General features: G+C 41.3%; 2 protein-coding genes across 2 annotated transcripts; both read right to left on the reverse strand.

The window, feature by feature from the left end:
• Positions 1-637: 637 nt before the first annotated feature.
• LOC133550516 (oligodendrocyte-myelin glycoprotein-like) lies at positions 638-6070 on the reverse strand. The gene is made up of 2 exons (XM_061896489.1): positions 5909-6070; positions 638-5684 (listed from the first exon to the last, which is right to left on the reverse strand). Exons 1-2 carry the CDS (start codon positions 5914-5916, stop codon positions 4547-4549), a joined length of 1146 nt encoding a protein of 381 aa, XP_061752473.1. The 5' UTR covers positions 5917-6070; the 3' UTR covers positions 638-4546.
• An 8209-nt stretch (positions 6071-14279) lies between these two features.
• Positions 14280-18399, reverse strand: LOC133550517 (uncharacterized). Its single transcript, XM_061896490.1, has 2 exons — positions 18315-18399; positions 14280-15092 (listed from the first exon to the last, which is right to left on the reverse strand). Exons 1-2 carry the CDS (start codon positions 18367-18369, stop codon positions 14404-14406), a joined length of 744 nt encoding a protein of 247 aa, XP_061752474.1. The 5' UTR covers positions 18370-18399; the 3' UTR covers positions 14280-14403.
• Between the last annotated feature and the right edge of the window lie 2495 nt (positions 18400-20894).

Below are 20894 nucleotides of genomic sequence, written 5' to 3' on the forward strand. Positions count from 1 at the left end.
AAACTTGAAAAGTCAAACAGATTACTCTTCATTCACAATTGAAGTTAAAAAGGGGCTTTGGAGCAATGAAAGCTGCTCGTTCGGTCACTAAGGTGGGCACTATGATTGACACATCAACTTAATGTGTATTATATTTATCCATGAGAGCGATGTTGTTGTAAATTGTGAGGTGTCTGTTAAAATCATCATTAGTTTTACAAATGATGACAGATGTGAACAAGAGCATGTTTTGTCTATCAAATCAAATCAAATCAAATTTATTTATAAAGCACATTTAAACTTTACCACAGGGGTAGCCAAAGTGCTGTACACTGATTACTCTATGTGGGATGATGTAAATGAGAGGTTGCATTTTATGACTTTTCTTAATTCTTTTACATGCTATAGTATCATTTTATTGTTATAATTTTATTGCATGTTTTTTGTATCTCTATAATTTAAGTAGCCAGGGACTGCAGATAGAAGTTAGCTATTTAGCTATAATCTGGTGCAGAACATACGTGTATTGGAGTTTAATGTTTCTGTGCATTTTCCCTTCAAATAAAGACTAAACTAGAAACTGATTAATATTAGCAATTTTACGTGGCGATTTCAACACCTCTAAACCTGGTAGTGAAAACTCCGATTAAGAAGTATGTTAAAATCAAACAGATTGTGTTTAATAGGTACAATACTTACAGGAAACACTTTGCATTGGACAACATAAGAAGACATCCAGCCTTATGGCAAAGACTACTTCTGAGCTAGACAACACACCGTAGTGCGTACACTACTACAACCTAACATCCTGGAATTGCAACTGTATGCAAAGTCTACTATATAATACTTTGCAAGTGAGAAAATATATTCATCCATCCATTTTCAACCGATTGTCCATCTCAGGGATGAGAGGCGGGAGAAGGGGAGGGCGGTTGTACAGTTGTACAATATAAAGTACTGTGGTACTATCCGTCTATCCCAGTGTTTTTCAACCACTGTGCCGCAGCACCAGTCTGGTGTGCCGTGGGAGATTATGTAATTTCACATATTTGGGGTAAAAAATATTTTTTGCAAACCAGTAATTATAGTCTGCAAATGATGTGTTGTTGAGTGTCGGTGCTGTCTAGAGATTGGAAGAGTAACAATGTATACTCTTCAATCAATCAATCAATGTTTACTTATATAGCCTTAGATCACGAGTGTCTCAAAGGGCTGCAAAAGCCACAACAACATCCTCGGTTGAAATCCCACACAGGGGCTCAAGAAAAAACTCATCAATACTCTTCAATATCAGTAGGTGGCAGCAGGTAGATAATTGCTTTGTAGATGTCGAAACATGGTTTGTCGTGATCCCAATCTGCAGATGACAGTGGGAGGCAGGTTGCAGGTAAAAAGCGATTTAATGCTAAAACCAAAAATAAACAAAAGGTTGGTGCCCCTAAGAAAAGGCATTGAAGCTTAGGGAACAAAACAAAAACTGAACTGGCTACAAAGTAAACAAAAACAGGATGCTGGACGACAGCAAAGACTTACAGCGTGTTGAGCAAAGATGGCGTCCACAAAAGTACATTTGAACATGACATGACAATCAACAATGTCCCCACAAAGAAGGATAGCAACATCTTGAATATTTTTGATTGCTAAAACCAAGGAGATGCGGGGAATAGCGCTCAAGGAGGACATGAAACTGCTACAGGAAAATACCAACGAAACAGGAGAAGTCACCAAAATAGAAGCGCAAGACAAGAACCAAAACACTACACACAGGAAAACAGCAAAAAAAAGTCTAAATAAGTCAGGGTGTGATGTGACAGGTGGTGACAGTACACCTACTTTGAGACAAGAGCTATAGTGATGCATGCTTGGTTATGCTTTAAAGTCATATCTAACAATTGCGACAACGACTTTTTGCTGTCAACTGAGTTTCATTTTTTAATGATTTCTGCTGGTGGTGTGCCTCCAAGATATTTCAATGAAAAAAATGTGCCTTGGCTCAAAAAAGGTTGAAAAACACTGGTCTATCATTTCCATCCATTTTTCTACCGCTTGTCCCTTTCGGGGTCACGGGGGTGTTGGAGCCAATCTCAGCGCATTCAGGCGGTAGGTAATGATAAATTAAAAATGGTACTATACTGCTTCTAGAAATACTTATACTTTTTTTTTCTCCTAACGACGTAACATTTCTGGTAAAATGAAGAGAGGCGCATGTTAGGCAATGCACGGATGGCGTACTCACTAGCAGACATATGTGGAGACAAAAGGGGAAAAGTATAAAAAAACGTCCTTGGACAAAGAAGAACTTGACTATTACCAATATATGACCCTGTAACTACTTGGTATTGGATTTTTAGTATCAGCAAAAAAATATGTAAAGTATCCAAACAACAGAAGAATAAGTGATGTTTTACATTTTAACAGAAATGTCGAAAGTAAGCAGCTAGTGACAGTCAAAAAAAAGTAAATTAATAATCAATTTTCTACAAAAGTGAAGTGAATTATATTTTTACACCGCTTTTCTCTAGTGACTCAAAGCACTTCACATAGTTAAACCCACTATCTAAGTTATATGTAAACCAATGTGGGATGGCACTGGGAGCAAGTGGGTAACATATCTTGCCCAAGGACACAACAGCAGTGACTAGGATCAAACCTGGAACCCTCAAGTTCCTGGCAAAGTCGCTCTACCAACCAAGCCACGCCGTCCCTCCTAATTTTGATAAAATAATAAAATGGGAAAAGACACAATATGTTACTGCACATGTCAGCACCCAAATTACGAACCTTTACTTACTACTCAAAGTCAAGTTATACTGTATAGCGTGTTCACTATTTTATTTAAGGACAACATTGTTCTTTAATTGCAATAACAAATGTATGTTTGATGTATCATAAAATTTTATGTTAAAATAAAGCCAATCATGACATGTGGTCCCCTTTATTTTGAAAAGTATCTACATACATTTTGCGACCTGTATCAAACAGATTGGTATCAGGTGAACCCTAACTTAGATTTTTTAAAAATTAAAGATTTTACCATTAAAAAGTTAGCATACATTTACACACAAAAAAGTACCAAAAATAAGTACCGTTGCGTGTCAGTATCAATTCCCAGGTACCATGTCAGTTCAAATGTAAAAGGTACTAATCCCTGTCTCTAAAGTACGTATAAGTTTTATATCTGCAGTATAGTCTCTTCAGTGGATATACCGTGGTACTTCGGTTTTCATATGCCCCACTTTCCTTTGGATTCTTTTTTCGCCAAAGGTTTTCGTACGCCATGGGCCTGATCTACTAAGATCCAAATAACACAATAAATTGCGTATACGTTTAGTGGGTCTGCATGCGTGTGACCTACTAATTACAAGTGATTACTGGTGCAGACAGCCTTATTTAAATGAGGATTTTGCGTGTACTACCTGGCTTTCACCATGGAGACACTCATTTAGCACTGGAACTGCAGCCAGGACGGCCGTGGGAGCCTTTTGAAGAGAGATACCTGGGGGAGTGGGGTTCAAACCTCAGACCACCATCTTGCACTATTCCACTGACTCATCTGGCGAAAACAAAACATCACTAAAAGTCATATTTGAAATAACAAATGTCACAAAATATTTTAGTGCCTCAGACTGGAAGTCTCTGCAGAGAGTGGTGAGGGTGGCGGAAAAGATCATCCGGACTCCTCTTCCTCCTATCCAGGAAATCGCAAAAAGCAGCTGCCTGACCAGGGCTCAGAAAATCTGTAGAGACTCCTCCCACCCCCACCAAGGACTATTTTCACTGCTGGACTCTAGAAAGAAGTTCCACAGCCTCCTTAGCAGAACTTCCAGGTTTTGTAACGGCTTCGCTCTTGAACGCATCGTAATAATCCCCTCATAATAATCCACACATGCATCATAATAATCCCCTCAATTCTCCACAAAAATGGATTAAAAACTCGCTGGAATATAAAGACAATATAACATGCATCCATAAACGTGGATGCTCATGCAAAAGTGCAATATATTTATCTGTACAGTAATATATTTATTTATATATGCACCTTATTTATCTTTTAGCCTGCACTACAAAAAGCTAATGCAACAAAATTCGGTTCTTATATGTACTGTAAAGTTCAAATTTGAATGAAAATAAAAGGAAGTCCAAGTCTAAATCTAATTCACTGCACATTCACATTATAATGCTCCGAACTGGGGCGCTTTGTTAGGTTTTGAAACATGCAGCAGACATGTACCAATTTTTGTGTGCATTTTAAAAGCGGTGGAATGGGACCCACTTTCTTAAAGGAGATGCGCTACAATTTTGCAGACGCATGAAAAAGCATATTGCAAGAAGCTTTTTTTCATATTCTTGAGAAGAAATGCGAGCAGACACCAAAACGCATTAATTGCATTAGATAAGATCCACCCCTCAATTCACCTAGCAGCTATGAAATTATAAAAAGATGTTGCTAAACTGTTTCCCCCCCCCTGTAACATGATCACCGATTGAGTCTGTAGTTATTTCAAAAGCCAAGAGGCGAGACATTGTGTAACTTTTTTCAAACGCTGTAGTTGATGTGGAACAAGTCTCACGGCAGAGTGAGACACAGAAAGACCATAGTGGGCAGGAGAAGGATTAAAGAAGAGTCAGTAAGTGTTGAAGAGGAGTCATTCTGCCTCCTAACATTTTTTGTGCTTATCTCCTTGGTTTGGATGAAGATGCTGTCAGTTTTCGGGAAGTGGTCTGTCGTCCAGATGGGTCTGTTAGTGGTGAATATTCTACTGGATGAGGCTGCGGTGCTGTGGGGGCACACGCGGGGTGAAGCTGGACTGGAAGTAGCAGGGAGGACTTTCATTGTGGTGACATTTGAGCCGGAGTCTTTTGCGTGGAAGTTGTTGTTTAGGGTCCACCCTCCAGCCTGACCTGAGTGCGCTCCTCCACAGATGGGGTTAGTGCGGCACGGGCAGCCCAGGATCAGGGCGGGGGTATGCTGCACCCAGGAGAGGAGGTAGTTCATGTCCGCCTTAAGGTGACAGGCCCAAGGGTTGTTGCCCAGAGTGAGCACTGTTAGGGAAGTCATCTTGTCCAACACTCCAAAGGGGAGATTGGAGAGGCGGTTTGTGTGAAGATAGAAGAAGGTCAATCTGGGAAGTCGGTCCAGTGAACCTGGCAACGTCTTTACAAGCCAATTATGGGAGATGTCGATGATCTCTAGGCGTGAAGGCATGTTGGTGGGCAGAGTCCAGAGGTGATTGTGGCTCAAGTTGAGCACGCATAGATTGATCAGAGTGTTGTTGATGAAAACGGTCCTCTCCAGCTCGTTGTCTGAGAGGTCAAGCAACCTCAGGTTCCACTGGAGCACCGTGTCGTTCTTGTCCAGGAGGCGGATGCGGTTGGAGGCGGCGTGCAGCTGCCAGAGCGAACGAGGCAAGCGCTCCGGCAAGCGGCTCAGGCCGTTGCGAGACAAGTCGAGTATGCGGAGGTGCGTGTAGGAAGCCAGCCCGCCATCCAGGTTGTCGACTCGGTTGTGGGACAAGTTGAGACCTCGCAGGTCGGCCCGGAGGCCGTCGGGCAGCTCTCGGAGGCCCCGCCGGGAGCAGTCTGCCTTCCTGTGGCTGCAGGAGCAGGCAGCGGGGCACACAGCGGCGGCTCGTAACCCCAGCAACAAGAAAAGCAGGAGCATCAGAGGGGCCTCATTAGGGGGCAGATTCTGCTGAGCACGCCTGCTGAAAGACAAGAGTATCGGAGGTGGTCTTATGTAGCATCTTTACCACAGGACAGCACTGCAGCTAAAAACTTCCACTTTGCCAACATAACCAGTAATCTAATAAACACGGTGACTATTTCTTTCAGATAATCCAACAGACATCTTCAACATTTGAACATTTTTAAAGAATAAGCAGACACAGAATGGTTCAGCTGGCTTTAAATACAGAAGAAAACTACTCACCTCCTCATTTTAAAATTCCTGTTGCTGCAGACACTCAAGTCTCGGAGCAGCTGCCACTGAAAGAAGTTGACTCTTGCACACTAAATTTGTCCTCAAATTGATGGTGCCTCTTTCTGGGTATGGATCCTTTGGGTGTCTGCGATCAAGCTGTGTGCTCCTTTGAGTTCCTCTCTGGTGTTAGTTTAGTGGGGAGGGTGTTTTCAGAGCAGGCGGCTTTGGGGGGGGTCAGAATGAAGTGAAACTTCCCATCATTCTTTGTAAAGTCTGGCACTATAGTCTTGCATTTAACAACTAATGCTGTAGTTGTTCCATTATTTGATTGCATTGTCTTATAGCTGTGTTCAAAATGAAGTGCTGCCATGTATCAAATCATTATCAGGTCTTTCTTTAACAGGGAATATTGAGCAATCATTTGCTGTTATGCTTCAAGTGTGAATGATGAGATGATTCACATTCATTGCATCTTTCTATTGGTCTGGAGCAATCCTTTTTATCATACATGTTTTATTTTATTTGTTTGGCAATGTTTACTGTTATTTATATTTTTCCGCAACTTCTACTTTTTTATTTGCATTACATGCTTTAACAGTTATTTTTCATTTATTTTTTTAAAGCGCAATTCTCAATCTGCTGATTTGTGTTTTAATTCAGTCACACTGCTAAAGTTCAAAAGCAGTACGTACATGTTATACAATAGGCCAGTGGTTTTCATCCACTGGCCTATCAGTGATGTACCCCCTGTGAACATTTTTTTTAATTCAAGTACCCCCTAATCAGACAAAGCATTTTTGGTTGAAAAAAATAGATAAAGAAGTAAAATACAGCACTATGTCATCAGTTTCTGATTTATTAAATTGTATAACAGTGCAAAAATATTACTCATTTGTAGTATTCTTTCTTAAACTATTTGGAAAAAAAAATTAAAAAAAATAAAAACTTGTTGAAAAATAAACAAGTGATTCAATTATAAATAACAATTTCTACACATAGAAGTAATCATCAACTCAAAGTGCCCCCTTTGGGGATTGTAATAAAGATCCATCTGGATTTTTGAAGTTGATTCTAAACATTTCTTCACAAAAAAAGAAATCAATATATTTGGAACATGTCCAAAAAAAATCTAGTTGTCAACACTTAATATTGCATTGTTGCATTTCTTTTCACAGTTTATAAACTTACATTTATATTTTGTTGAAGTATTATTCAACAAATATATTAATAAAGGATTTTTTTAAATTGTTGCTATTTTTAGAATATTAAAAAAAAATCTCATGTTCCCCTTGGCATACCTTCAAGTACCCCCATTTGAGAACCACTGTTATAGGCCAATACTGACAATCAATCAATCAATCAATGTTTACTTATATAGCCCTAAATCACTAGTGTCTCAAAGGGCTGCACAAACCACTACGACATCTTCGGTAGGCCCACATAAGGGCAAGGAAAACTCACACCCAGTGGGACGTCGGTGACAATGATGACTATGAGAACCTTGGAGAGGAGGAAAGCAATGGATGTCGAGCGGGTCTAACATGATACTGTGAAAGTTCAATCCACAATGGATCCAACACAGTCGCGAGAGTCCAGTCCAAAGCGGATCCAACACAGCAGCGAGAGTCCCGTTCATAGCGGAGCCAGCAGGAAACCATCCCAAGCGGATGCGGATCAGCAGCGCAGAGATGTCCCCAGCCGATACACAGGCAAGCAGTACATGGCCACCGGATCGGACCGGACCCCCTCCACAAGGGAGAGTGGGAAAAAAAGAAAAAGAAAAGAAATGGCAGATCAACTGGTCTAAAAAGGGAGTCTATTTAAAGGCTAGAGTATACAAATGAGTTTTAAGGTGAGACTTAAATGCTTCTACTGAGGTGGCATCTCGAACTGTTACCGGGAGGGCATTCCAGAGTACTGGAGCCCGAACGGAAAACGCTCTATAGCCCGCAGACTTTTTTTGGGCTTTGGGAATCACTAATAAGCCGGAGTCCTTTGAACGCAGATTTCTTGCCGGGACATATGGTACAATACAATCGGCAAGATAAGATGGAGCTAGACCGTGTAGTATTTTATACGTAAGTAGTAAAACCTTAAAGTCACATCTTAAGTGCACAGGACGCCAGTGCAGGTGAGCCAGTACAGGCGTAATGTGATCAAACTTTCTTGTTCTTGTCAAAAGTCTAGCAGCCGCATTTTGTACCAACTGTAATCTTTTAATGCTAGACATGGGGAGACCTGAAAATAATACGTTACAGTAGTCGAGGCGAGACGTAACAAACGCATGGATAATGATCTCAGCGTCTTTAGTGGACAGAATGGAGCGAATTTTAGCGATATTACGGAGATGAAAGAAGGCCGTTTTAGTAACGCTTTTGATGTGTGCCTCAAAGGAGAGAGTTGGGTCGAAGATAATACCCAGATTCTTTACCGTGTCGCCTTGTTTAATTGTTTGGTTGTCAAATGTTAGAGTTGTATTATTAAATAGAGTTCGGTGTCTGGCAGGACCGATAATCAGCATTTCCGTTTTTTTGGCGTTGAGTTGCAAGAAGTTAGCGGACATCCATTGTTTAATTTCATTAAGACACGCCTCCAGCTGACTACAATCCGGCGTGTTGGTCAGCTTTAGGGGCATGTAGAGTTGGGTGTCATCAGCATAACAGTGAAAGCTAACACCGTATTTGCGTATGATGTCACCTAGCGGCAGCATGTGGATGCTGAAGAGTGCAGGGCCAAGGACCGAACTCTGGGGAACTCCACACGTTACCTTAACGTAGTCCGAGGTCACATTGTTATGGGAGACACACTGCATCCTATCAGTAAGATAAGAGTTAAACCAAGACAGGGCTAAGTCTGACATACCAATTCGTGTTTTGATACGTTCTAATAAAATATTATGATCGACGGTATCGAAAGCAGCGCTAAGATCGAGGAGCAGCAACATAGATGACGCATCAGAATCCATCGTTAGCAATAGATCATTAGTCATTTTTGCGAGGGCTGTCTCCGTGGAGTGATTTGCCCTGAAACCGGATTGAAAGGTTTCACATAGATTGTTAGACGCTAAGTGTTCATTTAACTGCTCCGCAACAATTTTTTCGAGGATTTTTGAAATAAAGGGAAGGTGAGACACCGGTCGGTAGTTTACCATGAGGTCAGGATCGACGTTAGGTCTTTTAAGAAGAGGATGAATAACCGCTTTTTTGAATGCTAGGGGAACAGTGCCCGAGGAGAGTGATAAGTTTATAATATTTAGCACTGATGGACCTAATAATACAAAGAGCTCCTTGATCAGTTTCCCAGGAAGAGGGTCAAGTAAACATGTTGTTTGTTTTATTCCATTTACACGTTGTAACAATTCCTCTAATGTTATTTTCTCAAAACGAGAGAAACTATTTTGGAGGGCAGTATCCGCCGTATATACCATCGTGTCAGTGTTAATAGAACCCAGTTGTAGCTGGGACGCATTGTCTTTAATCTCCTTTCTAATGACTTCAATTTTCTTACTAAAGAATTGCATAAAGTCATCAGCTGAGTGGGTTGAGCTACTGGAAGGGGTCCCTTGTTGGGTTAGCGATGCTACCGTACTAAACAAAAATTTAGGATCGTTTTTATTACGGTGGATGAGATTTGAGTAATATTTAGCTTTAGCTAAGGTAAGCATGCGTTTATAAGTTATTAAACCATCACTCCATGCTTGATGGTGCACCTCAAGTTTAGTCGTGCGCCATTTGCGTTCCAGCTTTCTACATAATAATTTCTGAGCTCTAGTTTCTTCTGTAAACCACGGGGTGCGCTTTTTTGGAGCCTTTTTTAACTTTAGCGGTGCTTTGTTATCAATGGTTTCACGCAGGGCGTCGTTAAAGTTGTTAGTGAGGTTATCAATAGAGCCCACAAGAAAACAAATGTGAATAAGGTCATAGAAAAAGACTGAACAAATCTAACTATGAAGGAAAAAAATATAATTATTTGGAGAAAAAAACTAATCATTTGTATTACATTGTTAAAATTATGTTTTTGGTAAGATTAAGGAATGTGAGTGTGAATATTGTCTGTCTATCTGTGTTGTCCCTGTGATGAGGTGGCGACTTGTCCAGGGTGTACCCCGCCTTCTGCCCATGTGCAGCTGAAAGGCTCCAGCAACCCCCATGACCCCGAACTGGACAAGCGGTAGAAAATGGATGGATGGATAGTAAGATTGAGGCATTTGCATTACAATAAAAGGTTGTTTTTTTTCCCTTGTAATATTGTTGTATTTTTTATATATTTTTTTTCATATAATGGCCCTTATACACATTAATGCACACAGGATTAAAATAATTTTGAAGCATTTTAAATTATTGCTGGTTTAATATAAAATACGAATGGAATATATTTATTGCGGCTATTTTAGCCAATTTATTTATTTATGTTTTTTATTGGTCGTCCTTAATAGGGTTCCTCAGTTTTTTAATTGAAAATATGAATAAAATACATATTTCTAATCCTGAAACAACTAGCCTGATTGCTGGTATAGCCCACCCCCCAAACCCAAAAGGCACAAGCGATAGAAAATAGATGGATGGATGGATGGATGGATTTTTTTTCACTCCGCAAAGGTGCACATGTAGTTGAAATGAAGAGAAAAGACAAAATGATGCAGCACTCCACAAACATGGCAGTCAAATACTGAAAATGCTACATTCTGCCACAACAACACATGTATCTCTATTTGGTTTGAACATACCTCATTATGTTATTTCCCTCATTTTATACATTTAAATTGCCACAAAAAACATGTACTTATATCAAATGACAAAACAGCATGACAAAAGTGCTGCAAGTTCATAGAAACTGAGCGATATCTGTCTTTAAAGACTTGAGATACAGTACAACATTTTACAATCTCAGGGTATTAAATCAATCGCAACTGGACTGCTTGGTTTGTTTTAGAAGACGTTTCGCCGCTGATCCGAGTAGGCTTTATGAGTTTGTGCTCATTGACTTAGATTGGTCAGATCTAGTCTAGCGGCTGGTGACAAAACCACAAATATTTATAATCCAAGAACCAGGAGGGTGTGCCTGGGCAAAGATGGTTTCGCTCTATCTTACTCCATGTCTAAACTAAGTCTTTTAACTCCTTAAACAAATAATTATTTAGCCTAAGCCCCGTTTCAGCCACACTAAACCAGCGTTTAAGGTCCCCATCCTTGGACAAATTTTTACACGAGTAAATCAGCCTTGTAATTCCGGCTCTTAGTTTTGTATGGACTCATTGATCGTTTACAAAGTGAGTTCGGGGAGGAACTGACGCCAGAAAGACCACGGCCACACAGGAAGAGACATCAGAAAGAACGCGCCGTAGTCAGCTTCATAACAATGATGGAGGCGGATCATCCAGACATGCCCGTGTTTCTCCTTCTTCTACATCAGCGGTTCTTATCCTGGGTTCGATCGAACCCTGGGGGTTCAGTGAGTCGGCCTTAGGGGTTCGGCGGAGGTCAAGACACACCCGACTCATCGCGTAAATAAAAACTTCTCACTATCGTCATAATATGGATACCCCTAAACCAGGGGTGTCCGAAGTGCGGCCCGCGGTCCAAATGCGGCCCGCCGACATCTTCAAATCGGCCCGCGAGACGTCATGAGTTTAATAAGAAATCTTGCCCGCAGGGAGTTTGCATTAATTTAAAATGTATAACATTTTAAATGCTGAGATTCTGACTCAAACTCATGGACAACATTAGTTTTTCCTGGTCAATTACTTTTTATGTTTGGAATGTGCAGCATCTATTTATGCAAATAACCTTGCCTAGTCATGATGCAAAAAAAAAAAAATCACCCAATACAAAATTTAAACAGACAAGTCACTGAACTTTGTGGATATTATAAAAAAAAAAGTCCAATCAGCATAAAAGAATAAATAAATTATACCCATCCATTACAAAGCGTGATGAGAAAATGACCAGTACTTTTTAGAGGCGGTATAGTACCGAATATGATTCATTAGTATCGCGGTACTATACTAATACCGGTATACCGTAAAACCCTAATATATATATATATATATATATACACATATATATATATAAATAATGTATATAGTTACTCTACATGCAGTCGACTTTCGGCCCTCAACGACATTTTTTTAGACCAATGCGGCCCAGAAGTCAAAATGTTTGGACACCCTTGCCCTAAACAATGTTCCCTCTAATTTTCCATCTGATTTGCAGGTGTGTAATTTATTGTGGTTCATTTTGTGCACCAGTAAAAAAAAAACATATAACTTTGTCTTGAATTTGAAAAAAAGCTAAACGTATTATTCACTAAAGAAGGGATCGGTGAGTGCGCATATGAAACTGCTGGGGTTCGGTAGCTCCAACAAGGTTAAGAACCACTGTTCTACATGTAAAGACACTTTTGGAAATCACAAATCAATATCTTAGGAGAAGGCAACGGCCTGTGAGTCTCTTTACCAAAAAACTTTGTCCCTTCCTCCCGTGGATGTGATACAGCCAGTGTGTGACTACAAATATTGCTTTATGGATGTGACTGTGAAATGGCCAGACAGCTTACATGATGCCCGCATCTTCTCTAACTCCCATACTTGCCAACCTTGAGACCTCCGATTTCGGGAGGTTGGGGGGTGGAGGGCGTGGTCGGGGGTTGGGCGAGGGGCGTGGTTGGGGCCGGGGCGTTGTTTGGGGCGTGGTTAAGAAGGATGGAGTATATTTACAGCTATCCATCCATCCATTTTATACTGCTTATTCCCTTTGGGGTCGCGGGGGGCGCTGGTGCCTATCTCAGCGACAAAACAATCACTAAGCTGACGCATGGCACAGCATAGACGGGCAAACTCTTCAGGCCAAGACCCAGCTGTCTACCTGCACCTCAGGGAGAAAAGGCACTCCTTTGAAAACAAAAATGTACGGATTCTGTACACGGATGACGGATGGTACTAAGGAGGAGTGAGAGCAGCCATCTACGTCAAGGATGAAAAACCATCCCTGAAAAAGGCGACACCACTTGTCTCCCATATACAACACTGTCCTTTCAATCATTCCTAAAAAACTCTGCAATTTAGACTTCAATAAATAACAGGAGTTACAAACATTCCGGTCACAGAAGCTGTCCAGAATGCCATTTGTGCCATTGGTTTACAACTGAATGGAATATTACGTGGGGGATTCCGACTATTTGGACTGGTGGTAGTCGATCCACAGTGATCGTTCTGCCAAACAATACCTCAATGCTAACGAGGGGAAATTACACTTGAACAACTGTCGTTGGATTTGATATTTAGGATTGCTCATTTGCATTAAAACAGTTGTTTATGTCACTAAGATAGGGCGGAACCATCCTTGCTCAGGCACATCCTCCTGATTTTTGGACTATAAATATTTAGGGTTTTGGCACTAGTCGCTGGACTAGATCCGACCAATCTACTCTATGAGCACGAACTGATGAAGCCTACTCGGATGAGCGGCGAAACGTCATCTAAAACAAACCAAGCAGTCCAGTTGCGATCGAGTGAATGTCCTGAGATGACAGTAATCAAACACTTTACAATATTATAGACCAGCGGATTTTTTTTACAATCAGGGGTTAACGATAAACAAAAAGTACTTTTTCATTCTGCCAACTTTCCTCCTGACATTCCAATCATGTCTTTGAAGACAAACATCTCTCACGTTCTGTGAACTTGCAACATTTTTTTTTTTTGGCCTTTGCAGCATTTTTATATTGCATTTGTTTTTGATCATGTGATTGCAGCATTTGTTTTGTGGTGGGTTTTTTTTTGTCAATTCTGAGTTAGGACATTGCTGCCCATGCAAATTTCATATAATTTTGTCGAGTTGCCGCTGGATTACCCAGCATGCCTTTTAGGTGCTTCGTAGGCACAGTAAAGTTGTCGTGTTTGTTGGCACATAGTCGTTTGCTAGTATCTTAATTTACTCTGTGTACAGGTTGCCCTTTAGTGAGTTCTTCAGACCACCACACACTGCCAGGACAGCCCGGAATTCTGGGTATAACACTGTTTTATTTTCCTCAGATCGTACAAAGTCTTTTGCTTTTCAGCAAGGTGTCTTTTCTGCGTCTGCGTCTCTCAGCAGCAACTCCAACTCTAACTACTCGTCTCATCACGGCTGCTGCTAGAAAAAGGCGACAGGTGATTAGATAACAGGCCCACCTGGGCCATCCACGTACCTGTCGCTGTCTTCGAGGCCAGTCCTGACACGCCCCGTTCCGCGGCAGAACCGCAGGCCACGTCCCTTCCCTACTCTGTTATGTGGTTTTTTTTGGGTTCGTACTGTTCTGTTTCGTGATCGTCAGTGTAAAGTAGAAATATTAGATGGCTCGTTGCATTCAAATAAAAAAAAAGCACACTCTTTCAGCAAGCTGTCGTAACTTATCTTTATTAGCTGTGCCGTCACTAACGAGTGGTTTCTACAACAGATGTGCAACGTTGCTGTACGTACTTTTACTATAGAGCCAAATCCGCCTTAAATTAAAAGGAGAAATGTTTAAAGTGCATCTTTTGGTTCCTCAGAAGAGGCGGCGTCCTCTATTTGCTGCTTTGGAAATGCTGACCCATCAACTTGGGTGACATCAGCTGTTTCTTCAGTCTCTTCTGCATCCTTCTGCTCCTCTTCTCCCTTCTCCTCTTTGGGGCTATGGTCGTCCACTTCCTCCAGTGGTCTGCTCATGTCGGCCAACAACATGCTGGTCTCTTTGTGGTCCGTCTCCGAGTTACTTTTGTCCCGGCCGGCCAATTCCATCCAGTGTTCCGACTTGCTGCCCAGCATTTTGATGCGCCTGCTCATCTGGCACACTTTGAAGGCCAGCGTTAAAGTGGACAGCAGCAGAACGGCAGACAGGAGGAACAGGCCGGTGGTTAGCATCAAGACGGGGAAACACTCCTTCCTGTCAAACATGGCCACGGGTGTGTCGACGCTGGGGCCGCCTGATGTCAGGTCAGGTGATCGTGACGACACAGGGGTCATCCTGAGCTTCAACTTGGAGTTGAGGTGAGAGGTGGGAGATGTTGGGTCTGGAGAAAAAGTGCTGGTCGATGGAGTTTCTCTCGGTGTCAAGGAAGACAAGGCCGGAAAAGTGGAGGAGTTGTTTTGAGCTTCACTCAACAAGGCTCTCAGTATCATGACACTGAAGACCAGGGGGAGGATGGCGGGGGTCTTCATGGTTGCTAAGGAAGCTGATGAAAAGAACAAGGGAGTACTTAGCTAAGTAGGTCAACACATGAGCAGACAATACGCCAAGTAAAATAAATAGTCAGTAAATATTTTCAAGTGTGGTAAAAGTGTGCTCGTAAAAAAACAAATAATACAATATGGGACACGTTACTAAGCATGAACAGTATGTAAGCGAAAATTGGGGTGGTGGGATAATAATTTTGCATTTTCTACTCAAAATTATGTAACGTACGTGGAATGTTAATTCAACACTTTACTGCCCTCTGACAACTAAAGTGGATAGTGCACCCCCAACCCCCAATTCGTCACGTTTGAAGTGTCAGGTAAACAGCAACAAATGGGGCCATATGAATCCCCTTCTTATTGATTGATTGATTGAAACTTTTATTAGTAGATTGCACAGTACAGTACATATTCTGTTCAATTGACCACTCAATGGTAACACCCGAATACTGTACGTTTTTCAATTTGTTTAAGTCGGGGTTCATGTTAATCAATTCATGGTACAAATATAGACTATCAGCAAAATACAGTCATCACATAAGTTAATCATCATAGTATATACATTGAATTATTTACAATATTTACAATCCGGTGGGGAGATGTGGAGGGGGTTGGGGTGGGGGGGTTAGGTTTGGTTGATATCAGCACTTCAATAATCAACAATTGCATCATCTGAGAAATGGACATTGAAACAGTTTATATCTGACTTTGTAGGATATGTACAGCGAGCAGTGAACATAGTGAGTTCAGAAAGCATAAGAACAAGTATATACATTTGATTATTTACATTTGGTTATTTACAACCCGGGGAGGTGGGATATGGTGGGGGGAAGCTGTTGGACTAGGGTTGTAATTGCCTGGAGGTGTTCTTCTAGTGTGGTTTTGAAGGAGGAGATGCACTTTCTTTTACACCTGTTGGGAGTGCATTCCACATTGATGTGGCATAGAAAGAGAATGAGTTAGTTAAGACCTTTGTTGGATCGGAATCTGGGTTTAACGTGGTTTGTGGAGCTCCCCCTGGTGTTGTGGTTATGGCGGTCATTTACGTTATGGAAGTAGTTTGACATGTACTTCGGTATCAGGGAGGTGTAGCAAATTTTATAGACTAGGCTCAGTGCAAGTTGTTTTACTCTGTCCTCCACCCTGAGCCAGCCCACTTTGGAGAAGTGGGCAGGAGTGAGGTGTGATCTGGGGTGGAGGTCTAGAAGTAACCTGACTAGCTTGTTCTGGGATGTTTGAAGTCTAGATTTGAGGGTTTTGGAGGTGCTGGGTTACCAGGAGGTGCAAGCGTAGTCGAAAAATAGTTGAATAAGAGTTCCCGCTAGAATCTTCATGGTGCTTTTGTTGACCAGAGAGGAGATTCTGTAGAGAAATCTTGTTCGTTGGTTGACCTTTTTGATTACCTTGGTTGCCATTTTATCACAGGAAAGATTAGCCTCTAGAATGGAACCTCGGTTGGTGACTTCATATTTCCTAACAATGTTACCCACTTTAATAGGGAAGTCACTGACTTTCTTAAGGTTGATTTGGGACCTAAATAGGATGGATTCCGTTTTACCTACTAAGTGTATGGATAGCTTTTTGTCAGCGAGCCGGGTCCAAATTCTACACAGTTCGGCATTGAGGATTTTTTCCACCTGTGACTTGTCCTTGCCGGATACCAGCAGGGCCAAGTCATCCGCAAACAGGAACAATTCACTGTCGCATGCTGATGGCATGTCATTTACGTATATTAGGAACACTACAGTAAAGGCCCTGGTATACTGCCTTGGGGGATTCCACAGCTGACTGAGAGAGGGGGGTGCACACGGTGCCGTTCACCTCTACCACCTGTTTCCTCCCCTCCAAGTAAGATTGCATCCATACTGTATATAAGAATGAATAATAGGAACGTGCAGATTTGCACAAAACTGGGGCACTACTGCAATTAGTAAGAGAGGAAATGAAAGTAAACAAGAAAACATATATGTAAATACGTAGAGTAAATGATGTAAATGATGCCTGGAAGTAATTCACAAAGAACTTAGTAGTCACTCTTAGTGAATAATATTTATGTAAGTAAATAAATTAATGTATGTTATGATGAGTTAACATCTGTGTATGTATAAGTGAATGAATATGAATGGAATTACTGGACAGCATTAAGAAATTATCTGTGTAAGTATAAGTAACTAAATGTGAATTTTATGAGATAGCATCTGTGTCAGTATACTGTGCAACCGGAAAATATCCACAGTGCTTCACTTCTCGGACATTATGTTATTTTACATCCATTTTCCAAAATGGAATAAATTCCCCTATTGCAGTTGAGAACGGCTCCAGCCCCTCCCGCGACCCCGAAAGGGATAAGCGGTAGAAAATGGATGTATGGATGGAATCATTTCTTTTTTGTCCTCAAAATTCTCAAGACAATTACCCCATAATGACAATGTGAGAAAATATTGTTTTTTGCAAACTTATTAAAAATTCAAAACTAAGAAAATATCCAGAAAGTATTTCTGGATGCACTGTAAGTAAATACAAGTAAATGTGATTATTAATTGGCCTAAAGAAATCATCTGTGTAAGTGTAAGTAAATAAATATGAATTTTATTATTAGTTAGCATTAAGAAACAATATGTGGCTAATAACTAGGTAATATTTATAAAATGTAAGTAAATATATGTCAATGTGAGTAAATTACTTGCACTTAAAAATAAATTAACTAGCAAAGCACGTAAATATGTGTAGGAAAACATTTTGTTTACTAGTTTGCAAGTACTGCACATACATAAGTCAGCATTAAAATTATAAGAAGCAAATTAGTAAAGTACTACAATACTCGTAAATATGTAATTATGTAAATAAACATCATGTCATGAGTTAGCATTAAGAAACAATCTTGGACTAATAACATTTTTTTAAATTTTAAAAACTAAGTAGATAGAACAAATACTGTCAGTGTCATTACTTGTATTTTGATATAAATGCAGTATAAGTATGTGTAAAAAAAAAAAAGTTGTTTCTACTAGTTTGTAAGTACTCTACATAAATATGTCAGCATGTAAATTGTGAGTAAGTAGCAACAAATTAGTAAGGTACTAGAATAGTAAGTATGTAAAAAAAGTAAATGAGTAAAAGACACATTTTGTCATTAAGTACTACTTTACTTACACAAATACTAACACAAATCTTGATTTTTTTCTCTTGACTAAACAATAAAAACACAATTGCATACTTACGTTGTAGGTGATTTGTTCCTGTAAAAATAAGTGTGCAAAGAAGAAGAAGAAGCATGAAGTGGTTTCAGTTACAGTAAAAATACATCAATCGAAGCATTACTTCTTGTTTTTGTGCTATGAATAAGACTTTTTTTTTTTTTTTTACTGAGAACATCTATGATGCTTACACGCAAAGATAGTACTCAAGGATTGGCTTATTTGTACACTTCTATGTAATATTTTATACATGTTTAGCCAGCATAGGTCTACACAAATATATGAAGTCTTTTGAACAAATACATACTTACTTTTTTGGCCACATTTTTACAGCATAATTATACCAAAATGAGCCTTAATTAAATGATTCACAGCAATATGATGCTGTTTAAACTCGGAAATACTACATTAGTGGTGTAGTAAGTCGTAAATGTGAGAGCAAGTGAAAACAGATGTACTCTATGTTAAAGTTAAAGTTAAAGTACCAATGATTGTCACATACACACTAGGTGTGGTGAAATTTGTCCTCTGCATTTGACCAATCCCCTTGACCTCCCCCTGGGAAGGGAGGGGAGCAGTGGGCGCTGCGCCCAGGAATTATTTATGGTGATTTAACCCCCAATTCCAACCCTTAATGCTGAGTGCCAAGCAGGGAGGTAATGGGTCCCATTTTTTTTATAGTCTTTGGTATGACTCGGCCGGGGTTTGAACTCCCAACCTACCGATCTCAGGGCGGACACTCTAACCACTAGGCCACTGAGTAGATGCAAAGTCCCAACAACCTCCAGGCTGGGAGGTTCATGACTGGTAAGGCAAAGTTGCAATGTTTTTTTGTTTTGTTTTCAATAACATTGAATTGCTGTGATTTGATGAATTAGTTTTATTTAAGCGTTCCTTGTGATCTCAAAAAGCACAGCAACAAAAGAAAAAAAATTGGAAAACAGATACTGTATGATGACTTACTCGATTATATACTGGACAGACTTCAAAGTAAGCACTGCATGGCAGTAAAAGCGCATACTCGGAGCAAATTGTCAAATCACTGTGCTGTTTCTATCAATATGACTAATAGTCACAATTAAGTCTTTTTTTTTTTGCTTGGTTCTCCTCCCTCTCCTTCCTTTGCTTCTTTGTCCTTATCTTGTCATTTTCTAAGAGCCTCCCTTTTGCATTTTTCTGCAAAATTGAATACATGGAATTGGAACTGGTCTCCCAACTCAAGTGACATTATTGTTTACATTTGGGGGGACCTGCTTGGTCCGCATTGCTGGCAGTAAGTCGGACACGTTTCCAGTGAAGGTTGGACTCCGCCAAGGCTGTCCTTTGTCACCGATTCTGTTCATAACTTTTATGGACAGAATTTCTAGGCGCAGCCAAGGCGTTGAGGGGTTCCGGTTTGGTGGCCACGGGATTAGGTCTCTGCTTTTTGCAGATGATGTAGTCCTGATGGCTTCATCTGGCCGGGATCTTCAGCTCTCACTGGATCGGTTCGCAGCCGAGTGTGAAGCGACCGGAATGAGAATCAGCACCTCCAAGTCCGAGTCCATGGTTCTCGCCCGGAAAAGGGTGGAGTGCCATCTCCGGGTTGGGGAGGAGACCCTGCCCCAAGTGGAGGAGTTCAAGTACCTAGGAGTCTTGTTCACGAGTGGGGGAAGAGTGGATCGTGAGATCGACAGGCGGATCGGTGCGGCGTCTTCAGTAATGCGGACGTTGTATCGATCCGTTGTGGTGAAGAAGGAGCTGAGCCGGAAGGCAAAGCTCTCAATTTACCGGTCGATCTACGTTCCCATCCTCACCTATGGTCATGAGCTTTGGGTCATGACCGAAAGGATAAGATCACGGGTACAAGCGGCCGAAATGAGTTTCCTCCGCCGGGTGGCGGGGCTCTCCCTTAGAGATAGGGTGAGAAGCTCTGCCATCCGGGAGGAGCTCAACGTAAAGCCGCTGCTCCTCCACATCGAGAGGAGCCAGATGAGGTGGTTCGGGCATCTGGTCAGGATGCCACCCGAACGCCTCCCTAGGGATGTGTTTAGGGCACGTCCAGCTGGTAGGAGGCCACGGGGAAGACCCAGGACACGTTGGAAAGACTATGTCTCCCGGCTGGCCTGGGAACGCCTCGGGATCCCCCGGGAAGAGCTAGACGAAGTGGCTGGAGATAGGGAAGTCTGGGCTTCCCTGCTTAGGCTGCTGCCCCCGCGACCCGACCTCGGATAAGCGGAAGATGATGGATGGATGGATGGGACCTGCCTGTCATGCCGGGGTGTTTGCTGCTGGATACATGAGGAACACTTTGGAGAAGTGACGAGTCGTGTGCCTGGTGGTTCTTTCCGTCAAAGACATTAAAGATGTTAGTCTACATTTTCAACTGTGATAACAGGTCATCTGCTGATTGGATCGAGCGTTACTCTGGTCTACCGACAAATTCGAAAGACGATGGAAGTTTTTCAAGGCCGCTGGGATGTATGGGTTGGGAAGATCTTTGAACACTCGATTTGGCATCTCGGATTTTAATCGCAAATTGGAAAACATCCCCGGGAAGTTTTCCACTCTGCAAGGCGGGATCATGATCAATTTTATAGCCGGACTGGACAATTAGAGCAGACA

The sequence above is a fragment of the Nerophis ophidion genome, linkage group LG04, assembly GCF_033978795.1.
Source record: "Nerophis ophidion isolate RoL-2023_Sa linkage group LG04, RoL_Noph_v1.0, whole genome shotgun sequence".
Taxonomy (NCBI): domain Eukaryota; kingdom Metazoa; phylum Chordata; class Actinopteri; order Syngnathiformes; family Syngnathidae; genus Nerophis; species Nerophis ophidion.

Excerpts from the sequence above, each read along its gene's own strand:
- LOC133550517 (XM_061896490.1), bottom strand. The coding sequence starts at position 18,369 with ATGCTTCTTCTTCTTCTTTGCACACTTATTTTTACAGGAACAAATCAC. Across the intron at positions 15,093-18,314 it reads AGGAACAAATCACCTACAAC|CTTCCTTAGCAACCATGAAG; the intron begins GTAAGTATGCAA and ends TCTTTTCATCAG.